Source organism: Coffea eugenioides, chromosome 9, assembly GCF_003713205.1.
Source record: "Coffea eugenioides isolate CCC68of chromosome 9, Ceug_1.0, whole genome shotgun sequence".
Lineage (NCBI taxonomy): Eukaryota > Viridiplantae > Streptophyta > Magnoliopsida > Gentianales > Rubiaceae > Coffea > Coffea eugenioides.
In genome coordinates, this window is record NC_040043.1 from 29,009,333 (window position 1) to 29,026,112 (window position 16,780).

Here is a 16,780-nt window from a genome sequence, read left to right on the forward strand (position 1 = left end):
CGTTTTATGCCTATATGAACTTGGTTGCTTGAGTGATAGTATCTCACTGGGCGTAAGCTCACTCTATTCCTTTTGTTTTCCTTACAGGAATATAAACACTTTTGGAATGGCTTTTGATAGTTGGTTGCCGAGTTGAGTTTGTTGTAACTATCTTTTGAATAGCTCCTTTTGGGCAAAACCCTAAGTGCATTTTGAGCCAACCAAGTCGTTGAGTTGTAATTTGCAAACCGTACATGTACAAACTTGTTGGATAACTTTTGTATGCTACTTTGGATTGTAAATGCTTAATTTCAAGGTGTATATGTTTGATGGATGTTTGGTGAGATTCCGGCCGGATTCTGACGTGTCAATTACTATTCATGTCAGCTCCGATTTTCATTTTTTTATTTTGTGATTTTGACTTGTTTAAGCGCGCTTGTATGTTCCAGAACGTTTAGACCATATTGAACTGTCCCGTTAGTCCTGGCGAGAGTTGGGCAGGCAGTCCACTAACCCCTTTGGTTCGCCTTAGGGGAAAGTGGGGCTGTCACATCCTGCATTTCTACATTGAAAGAAAAGTTGTTCCAGTGTGTTAGCCTCCTCACCATAGTTCTTGCAAATCAGTTCTCCTTTTCTCATCCTTCTAAAAAAAGTTTCTCTAACTGGCAAGACTTGATTCAAGAATTTCCAAATGAACTGTTTCTGTTTCTATTTGATTTTCATTTTCCATAACTATTTCCATGCCCTTTCTTTCTCTCTTGCAAGGCTTGTCTCCCCCTCCCATCGTTGGCCCTTCTTTCTTGCTATTTTTTGTCATTGGTCATTGCTTCATATGTTGATCTGACTGTATATTGCCCTGTGCTGCTGTGGCTCCAAAAGTAACTATTTGGTCTTCCTATGAGACTTATAGGTATTTTAAGGATTTTTTCTGCTTCTTTTGAGCCAAAAGTCCTGAAAATGAGTGTTGTGTTCCATCTAATATCTGAGATCAGTTCTTCTACTTTGTTAAGCTTGCAATCATGTAGTTTAGGTGAATTTAATTTTCACCCCTGCAATCCTGTATCCATGCATCTTTCCAGATTCTAGTGCTTCTCCCATTTCCAATTTTCTTTCTGACACCCTTATTTACGTCTTCTCTTGCTCCCATTAAGCTTTGCCATATCCAAGATGCATTATTCTTCACTTTGCAGTTCAATATTGAATCTTGGAGTAGTACTTTGCTTTCACGACTTTACTCACCAGCAAATTTGGACATGTTAGTAATCTCTATACCTATTTACCAAGCAATACCTTATTGAATCGTTGAAGATCTCTGAATCCTAGTCCACCATTATCCTTTTTAGTTGTTAAAATTGTGTAGGTGCACCAGTGAATTTTCCTTTTCCATTCTCTTTCCCCCACTAGAAATTTGCCATCATTGTGTTTATTTCTCTACATAGTTTTACTAGGAGCTTGAAACATGACATTACATACATTGGCATTGCCATAGTGATAGCTTTTAGGAGAATCTCTTTTCTCGCTTGACTTAGCATTTAAAAAGCATTTTATTCCTCTAACGGTTCACAGTTCTCTAGCATTTCTCTTTGATGAAGCCAAACACTTGTTCCTTAGTTCCTGTAATTACCATGGCCAATTCGAAGTCCTTCCCTTGTTTCATCATTTTGTATGTTTCCCAATCTTTGGCAAATTTCCTTTTGCTTTTCCTAGTCCATGTTCTTGCTTAAGATCACTGATGACTTGTCTAGATTGATCATTTGACCTGATCCTTGTTCATACATCTTTAGAATTCTCACTACTTCTTCTGCTTGGTTGGTCTCTGTCTTGCAAAATTTAACGAGTCATCAGCAAAGAAAAGATGAGTGACTGAGGGTCCATTTCTGCCTATTTTCATTTGAGGTTCATTTGTTTGTTCCTCTATGCTTGAGCCAATAGGTTCGAGAAGCCTTCAGAAACTAGGAGGAATAAGTAAGGTGATAAGGTATCACCTTGCCTGATCCCGTAGTAGGTATGTCATATCTTTTTGGTTCTTCATTTATGTTGAAAGTGTAAGTTGTTGAGATGCAAGCCATAATCCAGTTAATCCATTTATCACGAAAGCCTATCTTTGTCATAATTGCTTCCAAAAAGATCCATTCAACCCTGTCATAAATCTTTGACATATCTAATTTCAAAGCCATAAAACCTCAAGATCCTTGCCTTTTGTTTTTGAGATAGTGCATGTACTCATGAGACAAAATAACATTATCCAAAATCTATGTTTCAGGCACAACAGTTGCCTGATTTTTGCTAATACAATTTTCTAAGACATTTTTGAGTCTGTTTGCGTGAATTTTAGAAATAATCTTGTAAAAAACATTGCAAAGGCTTATTGTCCTAAACTGTTTGACCTCTATGGGGCTTTCTACCTTAGGGATCAAGGAAATAATGGTGTGATTCACAACTCTCAACATGATACCAAAATGAAAAAGTTTCTAATGGATTTGATGATTTTAAGTTTAACAATATGCCAAAATTTTTGAAAAAACATTGGTGTCATTCCATCAGGGCCAAGTGATTTATTTGGGTTCATGGCAAATAAGGCTTTTTTGGTTTCTTTTTCATCTACGGGCTTCATACGATTAGTGTTCATCTAGTTTGTGATAGTATGTGGTATTCTTTCAAGAATTACATCCAAGTGATCCACTCCCATATTGCAAAAAAGATTTTTAAAGTACTTTTCCACCTCCTCACCTAGTTCCTCTTTTGTGTTGGCCCATGATTTGTCCTTCCTTAGAATTCTCTGCATTTTATGTCTCCTTCTTCTACCCTTTACACTAGAGTGGAAAAAGTGGATGTTCTTGTCACCCTCTTTCAACCATTGGATCCTTGATTTTTGGCTCCAAAAAAGTTCTTTCTTACTGTAAGCTTCTTTTAACTGAATCTTCAGCTCCTGTATCCAATCTTTTTTTGTTTTGGCAATCAAACTTTGTGATTTCCTCCAACTACTTTTCGGTTCTTTGTATCCTTTGCCTGGCATTTCCTTAGAAATTGCTTTTCCACTTCAAAATAGCCACTCTATAATTTGCAACTTTTCTAGTTACTTTGTCCATGTATGATCCATTTTGATTCTCTTCCCAAGCACTTCTAATTACTATCTCAATTCCATCCTTTTTCAACCATCTTCAGTCAAACAAAAATCTTTTTTTTCCTCTTCTTAGATTGGGGATTGGAGTCGAAAAAAATCATACTATGATCTGAACCTAGATTCTCTATATGCTTGACTTTAGTTCTATCAAACATTTGGCTCCAACCACTATTTCCAAAAGCTCTATCCAACCTTTGTTTAATCTCCCACTTAGTTGACCAATGATTGCTTCAGGTCTAGGGATTACCTTCAAAGTCTAGGTCAATAAACGTATTCTTTTCTATGAAACCATTAAACTCACTGAAACTTCCTTCTTCCGTTCTTCTTCCACCCCATTTTCCTCATTTGAAGTGATATCATTAAAGTTCCCTGCAATCATCTATTTAGTACCCCATAGTTCCTTCCTTCTTTCAATAACTTTCCACTAGTTTCTTTTGGTTTGATCACCAGCGCTGGTATAAATGCCAATAAACCACCAATCCATGCATTTTCTTGGATCCAAAATGTGTACTTCCATGGTGAAAATATTTATTATTACCTCAATCACTTTGAAATCATTGTTCAACAAAACTATCATGCCCTCAGCTTTATTCATAGAATCAACTATAACATATTTCTCAAATCTCAGCTGTCTTTTTAATTTTTTCATAAAAGATTGCTTATTTTTAGTCGCACAGAGGCAAATCAAATTTGGGGAGAGGATGTTTAACTGGGGAATTGTCAAAGTGTTCCCTGCACCTTGACAATTCCACACCAGTAACCTTATTTGTCCTTTGGAAACTAGAATACGCTAGTCTCCATCCTTTTTCTTACAATTGCACAGTTTTTTTTAACTGTCTCCACTCTCACCTTTTATCTGTCATGTCTCCCGCATCCATATCAACCATATCTTCATCCACTAAATGAAAACTTCCTTTTGCCTGAGTTTTTCAAGTTATTCACACTATTTTATATTTCTCTCAATAGCTGTCTATTGATGTTTGATGATTTCAGTTGATTTCGGGTCCTTCTTGTGGTTTTCTGATTACTCTTTACCACTTGGACCTCCAAATTCCTATCCACTTGCATTTCCTTCCCTTTCATTGCCTTGCTTCTTTATTCCAAATTCCTTTCTGTACCTTGGTTCTTTTTTTTTTTTTTTTATCAAACTATGTTTTTATTGAATCCAGACAAATAAAAGCATACAACGCTCAATTAATCCATCTCCTACGAAAATTAGGAAACCCTAAGTGCTCCATAGCAATTTCTCCCCGGACATTAGAAGGCAATGCGCGATGACTATTAAAGACCCTCTCTTGCTCCAAATCTGCTCCCAGGTTAGCTAGGCAATCAGCGGGCTTGCTCGCCTCTCTATAGCAATGTGTGATTCCCCTGAAGTACTGCTTATAGCTGAGCAACTAGTCCACATCCTGTTGTAATCTCTACAGGCAGCTTTGACTCCCTTGCAGAATCCGCACCAAGCCGAGCGAGTTAGACTCGACCTGCAACTCATGCAAACCACGAGTGACACATAACTGCACCCCAAAAAACATGGCCTTCAGCTCCGCATGTAAACTCGTTAAGGAACCAAAGAAGCATGAATAGCCAAAAATGAGCTTCCCTTCCCTATCTCGCACCACACCCCCACCACTAGCCCCCGGATTCCCTCTAGAACATCTATCTGAATTCAATTTGTACCCTGCCCTATGAGCCACCCATTTCACCTGAAGAATAGAAACCCTCCGTCTCATACCCACCAACGACGAGTGAAAAGCATCCCACGATCCAAGAGAAACTTCTATCTCTGGGAAGCAGCAATGAAATAGTTCACTCAATTGTAGAAATATGTGACAGTTCCACTTTACCCTAAAACGAACCAAAGGGTTCGGCGGACCGCCTGCCCAACTCTTGCCGGGACTACGGATCTGGAACAAACGGAAACCTTACCAGACGCTCAAAAGAACTTCGAGAAGATAATATTTAAAACCCAATTGAGCCGAACTAACAGATACAATCAATGTTTAGTACAATGTTCCCATGAAAAAAAAAATCAAAATGAGATGAAGGGCCGCTGCCCCGTCACAATCCAACCAAGTACAAGTATACTTTGTTTGACATGAGAGAAGATACATTCCCAAAGACATATAACCATAAGGAAACACTGTACAATATACATATTAGTAAGTTTACACACCAAAAGAAACATTTTATTAAGATACATTTAGGGTTTCCAAATTGTCGAGGAGCTATACCCAAAAGAGCAAAACAGTTTCTAACTAGCTCAACTCATTTTTCAAAACATCGAAGTTCCAAAAGATGGTTCCCTGTAAGAAAAACAAGGATAACGGGAAGGGGTGAGCTAAAAACTCAATGAGATACCAAAAGTATAAACAGGAGAAATCATGAGAAATCACTTTTAGGGCACATATACACATCAAATACGAGAAATGAATGAACAACACAATTTAAAGAATACAGGTGGCTCTCAAGAGCCAAATCCCCGTTACAATACTTGATCCAACCTAGTTGACCCTCCATCAACATTCAAATAAAGGAACCAGTCCAGTAGAACACCACTTTAACGCCAAATCCCGTCCACCAAACATACCTCTTACCGGGCCCGAACGCCAAACAGGAACAGGAATGGTAATACTCGAGTATACAGGAATCAAGAGTCTCAATACCCAAAGATTTTCCAGGAACAGGCACCCATGGATTGTCAATTACCTCGACCAAGCCCTTGCTGGCTCGACTTAATTAACTCCCCATGAGGTTGAGCTCAAGTTAACAGGAAGATCGTTGGACACACTTCCAAACGATCTCATAACAAGCGCAAGTAACAAGTTCAAGTTCATAACAAGTACAAGTAATAGATTCTAGTTCATTCAGTAGAGGCAAGAGAACGAGTGTGATAAAGTACACCCTCGTCTCATTCAGAATAACAGAGTTCATAGTTATCCATGTCACACATTTCAAGTATAGATGAACCAATTAAAAAATAATTCAGGGGAGTGGTACACTCACCAGTTCCAACAAGGGTAATTTCAAAAGTTTCCTTCCCAAGTGTGGCTTTACTCGCCGGCACCTCCTAGAACAATCAAGGGCAAACACTTAAGATTTGACTCTAAGACCTAGTAAATGAAATTCGCAAGTAAGACTCGGGTACGAGTCATAAGCCTATTCAAATGAACCAGTAATGCAAAGCAAAGAGGCGACTTCGGAGTGAAAAGGTAACAATTGGTCTTAAAGGCTTGAACAACCTCAAAGCCCGACCTACAATGATTGACCAACTCCAAATGTGAAGTAGAAAATGAAATTAAGATCAATACTAGGAAAACAGGATTTTCCAGTTTTGCGCCACCCTATATGAAAAATCATATCTCAAGTTTTGTAAGTCCAAAATTAATAAAAGTAATACCGTTGGAAAATACATTCAAAGAGCTACAACTTTCCAGAAAACACCATGGTAAGATTCAGAATGCAAGTCAGTAAAATTCAAGCCTCAAGTTGCTGCTTATCCAGTGAAAGACAGAACAGGTACAAATTTTCAGTCAACTTTGAAAAATCACCATAAATTGTACAGATAGAAACAGTGTCTGAAATTTACACGATTTATAGCACTATGAATCTAGTTTAAAACTCAATAAACGGAACTCAATTCCGATTTTCCTACATCAAGATATAGTAGATTCCCCAAGACTGCTCAAGGGTCCTGCGAAAATTTCAGCAGCACTTCCCCTAGATTTCCGTACTTTACCATGCTACCATCAACCACCAAATTTCATAACAAGCAATCACCATTGCACATACCAATCATAGTCTAGGAAACACCCTTAAGATACAACCAATTGGTAGCTCCAAAACCACCCCCAATCATGATCAAATTAAAACCCTAAAGCTGAAATTTTCGGTACAAAGCGGAAATTTTCCGCAAATAGAGACAATTAACACACCAAAGCTTCATTCTAGACCATACTAAGCTATCATCCATGGCCAACCAATGTTAAACATATAAAAACAGAAAAATTATGAATAAAAATAAAATTCCACAATCTCTACCAAAAGTCATGAAATAACCCACAAAAACACCTCTTTAACTAACACAAATCACTAATTCAACATTAACAAGACCAAAGAAAGCATTCCTTAGCTACTCACCTTACCAACTCAAAAAAAGAGACAACTTAGCACTTCTCCCTTCCAAACCACTCCACTAACTAGCTCAATACTACTTAGCTAAGGGTTTTTATAGAGTAATTTCAAGTTGTAACGGTTAAGTTGTGAGATTGGAGCAAGAAATGAAGAACCAAGGTGAAAGCTTTCCTTTCTTTTTCTCCTCAAGAAGCTCGGCCAAATGGTTGAAGAATGAAGATGATTTTGGGTCCAATTTGAACATTTAGTAAAGTTAAGGAATAGTAGTCAAAGTCCAACATTGAATAGGAGGGTGACACTTGTCACCTTTTTGGTTTAAACTTATCCTCTTGTCTCTCCAATACTAATCTATCTAGGTAACCTCTAATTATCTCTTAGCACCTAATAAATTACTCCCGATATACAAAAATTAACCTAATTGGCCGAATTTTACCGCACTTACTGCACTAGCGGATCCCACATCCGGTATACACTCTTAATTTCTCAAAAACTAACTTATACTAGAAAAATAATTTAAAACTATATTTACTTATAAAAATATCTCCAAAGTTAACATAATAACAAAATATAGAAAACGGGTGCAAAGAAAGAAAATAAGGCCTAGAAATTCAGAAAATTTTCGGGTTCTCACACTCTCTCCCCCTTAAAAGAATTTCGTCATCGAAATTCTCCTCATACCACAATCTATCTAGAAAGAAATCGTAACAATGCTATGACTAAAACGCTATGCTAAGAAAATCAGTGAAGACATAGGGAGAATACACTCACAATATCAGGTATAGATCTACTACTTTTATCGAGAATACACTCATTACATAGGTGTTGTATACACATAGTTCCATAAATACAATTATTTCAGCTAACACATCATTGCTTGCCGACTTTAACTATTACAGCAACTTCACCATCCCAAAATTCATTTGTTCTGGGCAGTTCCTCACTTGGTGTCCCAGTTGGCCGCATCTAAAGCATGCACCAATTTTCACATAACATATTCCCGTATGAGTTTTGTTACATGTTTCACACTTAGCAGCCACACATTTCTTCTTAAAGTGTCCATTCTTTTCCTTCTTCCTCCCCTTATCCTTTATAGCAACTCCATTTCTATCCATCTCTTTACGTTTCCCTTTGTTGTCGCGAGCACTTCCTTCACCTCTTTCATCTTTATTACTAGGAATGTCTTGAGAGTCCATTTGACTAGACGAAGGCACTAACTCAAACTTACTTCGTACCTCTTCTGGAATCCCTTCGTATTTCTTTTTCAGCTCTATGTTCTTGTGCAGTAGCTCAATTTTTTCTGAATACTCCTGTTCCCATCGCCCTTCCCAGTGCTCAGCTAATCTCTTTTGGAACTCTACTTCCTTTCAAAGAATCTCTATCTCCTTATACATCTCAGCCAAATGTGTCATTTTACCGATTTGCTCGAACTCAAGGGATAGCCTACCAAGCAAATTGAAAAAATCAAAACAAGTAACCAAGTACACTTGGTTTAACCATATAACTGTTAAGTTCCCTCACTCCCAATCCAACCACGAAAAATCAAACTTAGAAGCATACAGGTATAGAGGCCAAATCCTTTCTCTCAAATTCCATACCTAATTCCAAACTCTCGATCTCGACACAATAATAATCAAGTTAGTCCACACTTTGACATCAAGAGATAAATGTCAAGAAAGTATAGGCAAGGGTAGTTTATCGAGAGCCAAACTACGGTTATCGAATCTCACAAGAGGGGTAGAAAGTACCTCTATGGTTGTAGCTAGACTAACTCAAAGTCAAGTAAACACTTATCAAGTTCTCACGGTCATAGCAAAAAGGAACATGTCTTAGGTGCGAATTCCCTTACAATCTAGCCACCCTCGAAAAAAGCCGAGCCAGACTAGTACAAGAGTAGTCCATGATAACACTTCCATATCAAACCCCCTCGATCAGTCTTATTACGAGGTCCAATGTAAAATCTTCCGTGCCTTGGCCTTTGCCATCCAGACTTACCTCAAGTTCAATCAAGATACAGATCCTTATTCTCGCGCTCTTCACCACAATTTGGTACTCAAGTCCAAGAATCCACAATAAGATAATTCACAGCTCGAGCCGGCCGGTCCCAAGAGTAAATCATCCATGTTATAGATTCCTACCCGACATACATATCTATCTTCCTCAAGTTCCATGATAAAGATTTTTACACTTATAACAAGCACGGTTCATAGCTTATGCTCAAACGAGCACTTAGACACATTCACGAAATCAGGACCATAACACTACTTGGCCCAAGCTCACTCCGTGCAGAGACCGCGCGAAGCGGCTCTGATACCACCTGTGACAGCCCCACCTTACCCTAAGGCGAATCAAAGGGTTCGGCGGACCGCCTACCCAACTCTCGCCAGGACTACGGATCCGGAACAAACGGAAACCTTACCAGACGCTCAAAAGAACTTCGAGAAGATAATATTCAAAACCCAATTGAGCCGAACTAAAAGATACAATCAATGTTTAGTACAACGTTCCCATGAAAAAAATTCAAAACGAGATGAAGGGTCACTGCCCCGTCACAATCCAACCAAGTACAAGTATACTTTGTTTGACATGAGAGAATATACATTCCCAAAGACAAATAACCATAAGGAAACACTGTACAATATACATATTAGTAAGTTTACACACCAAAAGAAACATTTTATTAAGATACATTTAGGGTTTCCAAATTGTCGAGGAGCTATACTCAAAAGAGCAAAAGAGTTTCTAACTAGCTCAACTCATTCTTCAAAACATCGAAGTTCCAAAAGATGGTTCCCTGTAAGGAAAACAAGGATAACGAGACGGGGTGAGCTAAAAGCTCAATGAGGTACCAAAAGTATAAACAGGAAAAATCATGAGAAATCACTTTTAGGGCACATATACACATCAAATACGAGAAATGAATGAACACCGCAATTTAAAGGATACAGGTGGCTCTCAAGAGCCAAATCCCCGTTGCAATACTTGATCCAACCTAGTTGACCCTCCGTCAACATTCAAATAAAGAAATCAGTCCAGTAGAACACCACTTTAACGCCAAATCCCGTCCACCAAACATACCCCTTACCGGACCCGAACGCCAAACAGGAACAGGAATGGTAATACTCGAGTATACCGGAATCAAGAGTCTCAATACCCAAATATTTCCCAAGAACAGGCACCCATGGATTGTTAATTACCTCGACCAAGCCCTTGCTGGCTCGACTTAATTAACTCCCCATGAGGTTGAGCTCAAGTTAACAGGAAGATCATTGGACACACTTCCAAACGATCTCATAACAAGCGCAAGTAACAAGTTCAAGTTCATAACAAGTACAAGTAATAGATTCTAGTTCATTCAGTACAGGCAAGAGAACGAGTGTGATAAAGTACACCCTCGTCTCATTCAGAATAACAGAGTTCATAGTTATCCGTGCCACACATTTCAAGTATAGATGAACCAATTAAACAACAATTCAGGGGAGTGGTACACTCACCAGTTCCAACAAGGGTAATTTCAAAAGTTTCCTTCCCAAGTGTGGCTTTACTCGCCGGCACCTCCTAGAACAATCAAAGGCAAACACTTAAGACTTGACTCTAAGACCTAGTAAATGAAATTTGCAAGTAAGACTCGGGTACGAGTCATAAGCCTATTCAAATGAACCAGTAATGCAAAGCAAAGAGGCGACTTCGGAGTGAAAAGGTAACAATTGGTCTTAAAGGTATGAACAACCTCAAAGCCCTACCTACAATGATTGACCAACTCCAAATGTGAAGTAGAAAATGAAAGTAAGATCAATACTAGGAAAACAGAATTTTCCAGTTTTGCGTTACCCTATATGAAAAATCATATCTCAAGTTTTGTAAGTCCAAAATTGATAAAAGTTATACCGTTGGAAAATGCATTCAAAGGGCTACAACTTTCCAGAAAACACCATGGTAAGATTCAGAATGGAAGTCAGTCAAATTCAAGCCTCAAGTTGCTGCTAATCCAGTGAAAGACAGAACAGGTACAAATTTTCAGTCAACTTTGAAAAATGACCATAAATTGTACAGACAGAAACAGGGTCTGAAATTTACACGGTTTATAGCCTATGAATCTAGTATAAACCGCAACAAACAGAACTCAATTTCGATTTTCCTACATCAAGATATAGTAGATTCCCCAAGACTGCTCAAGGGTCCTGCGAAAATTTCAGCAGCACTTCCCCTAGATTTCCGTACTTTACCATGCTACCATCAACCACCAAATTTCATAAAAAACAATCACCATTGCACATACCAATCATAGTCTAGGAAACACGCCTTAAGATACAACCAATTGGTAGCTCCAAAACCACCCCCAATCATGATCAAATTAAAACCCTAAAGCTGAAATTTTCCGTACAAAGCGGAAATTTTCCGCAAATAGCGACAATTAACACACCAAAGCTTCATTCTAGACCATACTAAGCTATCATCCATGGCCAACCAACGTTAAACATATAAAAACAGAAAAATTATGAATAAAAATAAAAATTCCACAATCTCTACCAAAATTCATGAAATAACCCACAAAAACACCTCTTTAACTAACACAAATCACTAATTCAACATTAACAAGACCAAAGAAAGCATTCCTTAGCTACTCACCTTACCAACTCAAAAAAAGAGACAACTTAGCACTTCTCCCTTCCAAACCACTCCACTAACTAGCTCAATACTACTTAGCTAAGGGTTTTTATGGAGTAATTTCAAGTTGTAACGGTTAAGTTGTGAGATTGGAGCAAGAAATGAAGAACCAAGGTGAAACCTTTCCTTTCTTTTCCTCCTCAAGAAGCTCGGCCAAATGGTTGAAGAATGAAGATGATTTTGGGTCCAATTTGAACATTTAATAAAGTTAAGGAATAGTAGTCAAAGTCCAACATTGAATAGGAGGGTGACACTTGTCACCTTTTTGGTTTAAACTTATTCTCTTGTCTCTCCAATACTAATCCATCTAGGTAACCTCTAATTATCTCTTAGCACCTAATAAATTACTCCCGGTATGCAAAACTTAACCTAATTGGCCGAATTTTATTGCACTTACTGCAATAGCGGGTCCCACATCCGGTATACACTCTTAATTTCTCAAAAACTAACTTATACTAGAAAAATAATTTAAAACTATATTTACTTATAAAAATATCTCTAAAGTTAACATAATAACAAAATATAGAAAACGGGTGCAAAGAAAGAAAATAAGGCCTAGAAATTCAGAAAATTTTCGGGTTCTCACAAAATACCTGATGCACCACCTCCGTATAAACCACGTTCCTCCATCAAATACCCCTTTGTTTCTTGCTTTCCACCGCTCCCAATAGACCAACATTGGCAGCAACCGATAGATGAACTTGAGGTACTCATTGTGCCCCCGACGCAACCACCATCCAAAGACCAGATGCCTCAATGTAGGCGTCACAGTCAAATCCTCTGGACTATCTTCGAAGCTCTTCCAAACTGCCTTTGCTAAATCCCCTGTGCAAAAGGTGTGATGGATCCCTTCCTCGCCCGGCCTAGGGCAACAGTGACACTTAGACGGTCCCTGAACCCCAAATCTTCGTAGCATATCCATAAGCGGAAGATGCGACCGCAACAACTGGAGCATGAAGAAGGAAATCTTGAGTGGACATCCCTTCAGCCAAACCTGAGAAGCGACCCATGAGCAATTGGATGCCTGCGCAACAATGGACTAAGTCGAGGCTACCGAGAACACACCATCCGCCGTTAAAGCCCAGACCATCCTATCCGTTCCTCGAGAGGAAGGACGAGGGACCTTCACCACCTGCCTCACTAGCTCCGGCTCTAAGACCCGATTAAGCAGCTGCACATTCCATTGGGCCTGAGAGACAAAGTTCGACACCACATGCTCATGAAAAATATCTACGAGATGACACAATGCTCCCATACCCATCCAATTGTCATGTCAGAAATCCATTGAGCCCTCCTCAAGAATCCAGCCGATATGCTCCTCCGTCAAATGTTGGATAGAACATAATCTCTGCCAAGTATAGGACTGTGAAGAGACCGCTTCTGCCAAACACGGATGCACCTTTTACTATATTTTGCTGTTAGGAATTCTGCCCATAGTAATTTCCTTTGCCTAAAATTCCACCAAAGCTTAATGGAAAATGCATCATATACCTTAGCAATGCTCCGAATTCCGATCCCACCTGCTTCCGGAGGCCGGCACAGCTCCCTCCAGCTTATCCAATGAACTTATGGCCAACATCCGACGAACCCCACAAAAATTCAGCCATCACTTTTTCGATAGAGGCAAAAACTCCCTTTGGTGGTGATGCCGCTGCTAACAGATGGACCGGCACTGAAGAAAGCACGCTTCTTAATAATACCAGTTTGCCTGCAGACGAGAGAACCCGATGTTTTCATGATAAGATTCTAGACGTTACAGCACTGCAGATATCTGCAAAGTAAGTCAATCTTCTCCTTCCAATATATAAAGGACAGCCGAGGTATTTGATTGGAAAAGACTTGTACGAGAAGCCCGTAACCATTCTGATCATTGCTCGGTGTTGCGGAGGCAACCTGGGGTGCACCAAAAAATAACTCTTCTGACAGTTAACCTGCTGCCCCGACAGTGAATAGTATCCATCGACTACCCTCTTGACCAACTGCACAGAAGCCTTAAGGCCGTTAGTGAAAATGATCACGTCGTCTGCATAAGCCAAGTGCGTGACCACAGGGCATCCACTCGGGACTTTAAAGGGTCGGTAGCTCCGATGCTCCGCCAAAGCATTCAGAGAGCGAGAAAGTACCTCTGCCCCAATGACAAACAAGGTCGGCGAAATTGGATCTCCCTGGCGCAATCCTCGGGCAGACTTAAAGAGCCCATGCGGCAAGCCATTCATAATGACGGAAAACCAAACATTGGAAATCAACCTCCACACCATATCAATCCAAGTCTCACTAAAACCAAAATGCCACAGAACTTGTGTAAAAAACAACCACGATACCCTATCGTAGGCCTTCATCATGTCCAGTTTGAGCATTAGATTCCCTCCCCGGTTGGGTTTCTTAATATCGCTCAACAACTCTTGAGCTAATAGAAAATTATCCGCCATCTGTCTCCCTGGCACGAAACCACTCTGCTGCAGTGAGATAATCCGAGGAAAAACCCTAGCCAAAAGGGTGGATAAGATTTTGAAGATGGCCTTGTTGACAAAGTTGCATAAACTTATCGGTCGAAATTGTGTAAAATCCTGTGGGCATTGAACCTTGGGAAGCAACACAATTGCAGTAGCGGTGACGCTTCTTGGCAACATTGCGCCACAAAAGAAGCTCGCTATAGCCCTATGAACATCCACAGCGACCACCTCCCACGCAACCGTGAAAAGCTTCCCCGTGAAGCCATCCAGACCCGCGGCACTATCCCCATCCATTGAGAAGATGACCCCCCTCACTTCGTGTATTGATGGGACCTCCATCAGCAAATTGTTATCGTGTTCAGTGATAACCCTAGGAATGACCTCTAACATGTCACTGGCAGTTCTTCCCACCTCTTTTGTAAACAACCCCTGAAAGAAAGAGACGGCCTCATTACAAATACTTGCTTCATCGTCTACCCACTCACCATTCGTCCTCCGAATCCTATGAATAACCGACTTTCACCTCATATCCGTTACTACTGCATGAAAAAACGCCGTATTCCTGTTGCCATCCATAAGCCATTTAACCCGAGCTTTCTGCCTCCAGAACTCTCCCTCAACCATTAAAGCATTGCGCAGTCGAGCACGCGTCTCATGTAGATTCATCAACAACCCGTCTGATGGATGGTCATCATGGGCTATTTCCGCCTCTACCATCTTTTGCTCCGCTGTCCGAATCGCCAAGAATATGTCACCAAAAGAGCTTCTAGACCATTGTCGAAGCGCTTGCTTCGCCCTACGTAGCTTCTCCGCTAAAATCTTGAGAGACGACCCAGGGAAGGAAAAAGACCAACACTCTTTAATCACATCCAGGAAATCAGGTTTTGTTGTCCACACATTCAAGAAGCGGAACGGCATTGGCTTACCATCCAACCTTGTCACCGCAGACAACAGCAGGGGGGCATGATCAGACGGATCTCTCCCCAAATGTTGCACTATGAAAGCATTTTCCATCCTCATTGCTGCGGAGTTGAGCAAAAATCTGTCTAAGCGCTTCCAAACCCTAGCCAAACCTTGCCTATTATTACAACAAATATACCTGGACCCCGAGAAGCCAGCATCCCCAACCTCTGCCAATGACATAAATTGTGCTAACTCCACCCTATCGGCCTGCCTGAAAGGTAAGCTGTCCCGTTTTTCCTCTGCATTCAAAATAACATTAAAATCCCCCACCAGAAACCAGGGCTTAACCGCCGGCTTCTCGCGCAACAGCTCTACCCATAGGCATTCCCTCTCTTGAGCAGTGCACTTCGCATGAACAAATGAAAAGCATATCTCCTCAGGCAATAATTGGGAACCAATGCCAAACGTGATGTGCTGATTGGATTCCCCTATCGTATGACAAGTAAACGCAGATTTATACAATACCCAAACACTACTCGACTGATTTGCAACAGCTAAATCCATTCCTACCTTCACCCGGACCGAATCCAGGTTCAATAGAGAAGTCTTAGGTTCACAAACTGCTACCAACGACATCGAATATAGTTTAACTAGCTTGCAGAGCCATTTTAGATTAGGGGCTCGAGTTACACCCCGAATATTCCAAAAAAGACACCTAATCATTAGATAACGCTGAAAAAGAATTTTTCGACACAACTACTCTAAAGCGTAAAGTACGATCAGATAGAATATGGACCCGAGTACATTTTTTCTTCGACTGGGGCAGTGCACTAACCCCATCTTGGCGCATCATGGACGATAATACGCTAGGTTCCAAGTTCAAAGCAGCAACAGATGAACTCTCACCATCCAGCGACACCATCTTAGCCTCTCATCTCAGTGACAAATTACCTACCCGTCCCTGCACCTTGTAAAGCTTATCCTCTCTTGTTAAACCATCTGCAAAACCAAAATGACTCTCTGTCGCTCACTGTTCTACTGATCCCTTGTGCAAATCAGTCTGCCCATCAACCGCATGGCCATGCACTGGCGCGGAACCTGCCTCGCGTTCGTTAGGAGTAGCCACTGCACCAGCATCGCTGACGTCTTGCGCCTGGTTCAACTCCTGCCCACCCAGCAATAGCACGTCGTTTGGAGGCGCCGCAAGAGGTTGCTGCGAAACCGTGGCCGTAACCACTGCTGTTGTCTCCGCCAGCGCTGTCGTAGCACCAGCGCACTGGTGCATGGTCATCCCATCAACCACTACCGCCCCAACCTGTTCAAACTGCTGACCCATGCCTGAGCCATGCTTCGTTGCTTATTCCCCAGCTACGGTTGTGTTTGCCGAGCTCGACACAGCCTTGTTGGCTTGGACCGTCACTCGCAGCGTTTGCTTGGGACTGATGTCCTCCTCAGCAGGCAGCCCAGTTACCTCCACATCTCCTCCCGCCTTAACAGCCCTCAGCTCTGGGTGCAATACATGGCA

General features: G+C 40.7%; 1 protein-coding gene across 1 annotated transcript; it reads right to left on the reverse strand.

Annotated features, from left to right (window-relative positions):
- Positions 1–12,780: 12,780 nt before the first annotated feature.
- On the reverse strand, positions 12,781–16,177 carry LOC113782402. The gene is made up of 5 exons (XM_027328295.1): positions 16,091–16,177; positions 14,893–15,825; positions 13,657–14,781; positions 12,965–13,088; positions 12,781–12,923 (listed from the first exon to the last, which is right to left on the reverse strand). The coding sequence occupies exons 1-5, from the start codon at positions 16,175–16,177 to the stop codon at positions 12,781–12,783; spliced, it is 2,412 nt and encodes an 803-aa protein (XP_027184096.1).
- Positions 16,178–16,780: the final 603 nt, after the last annotated feature.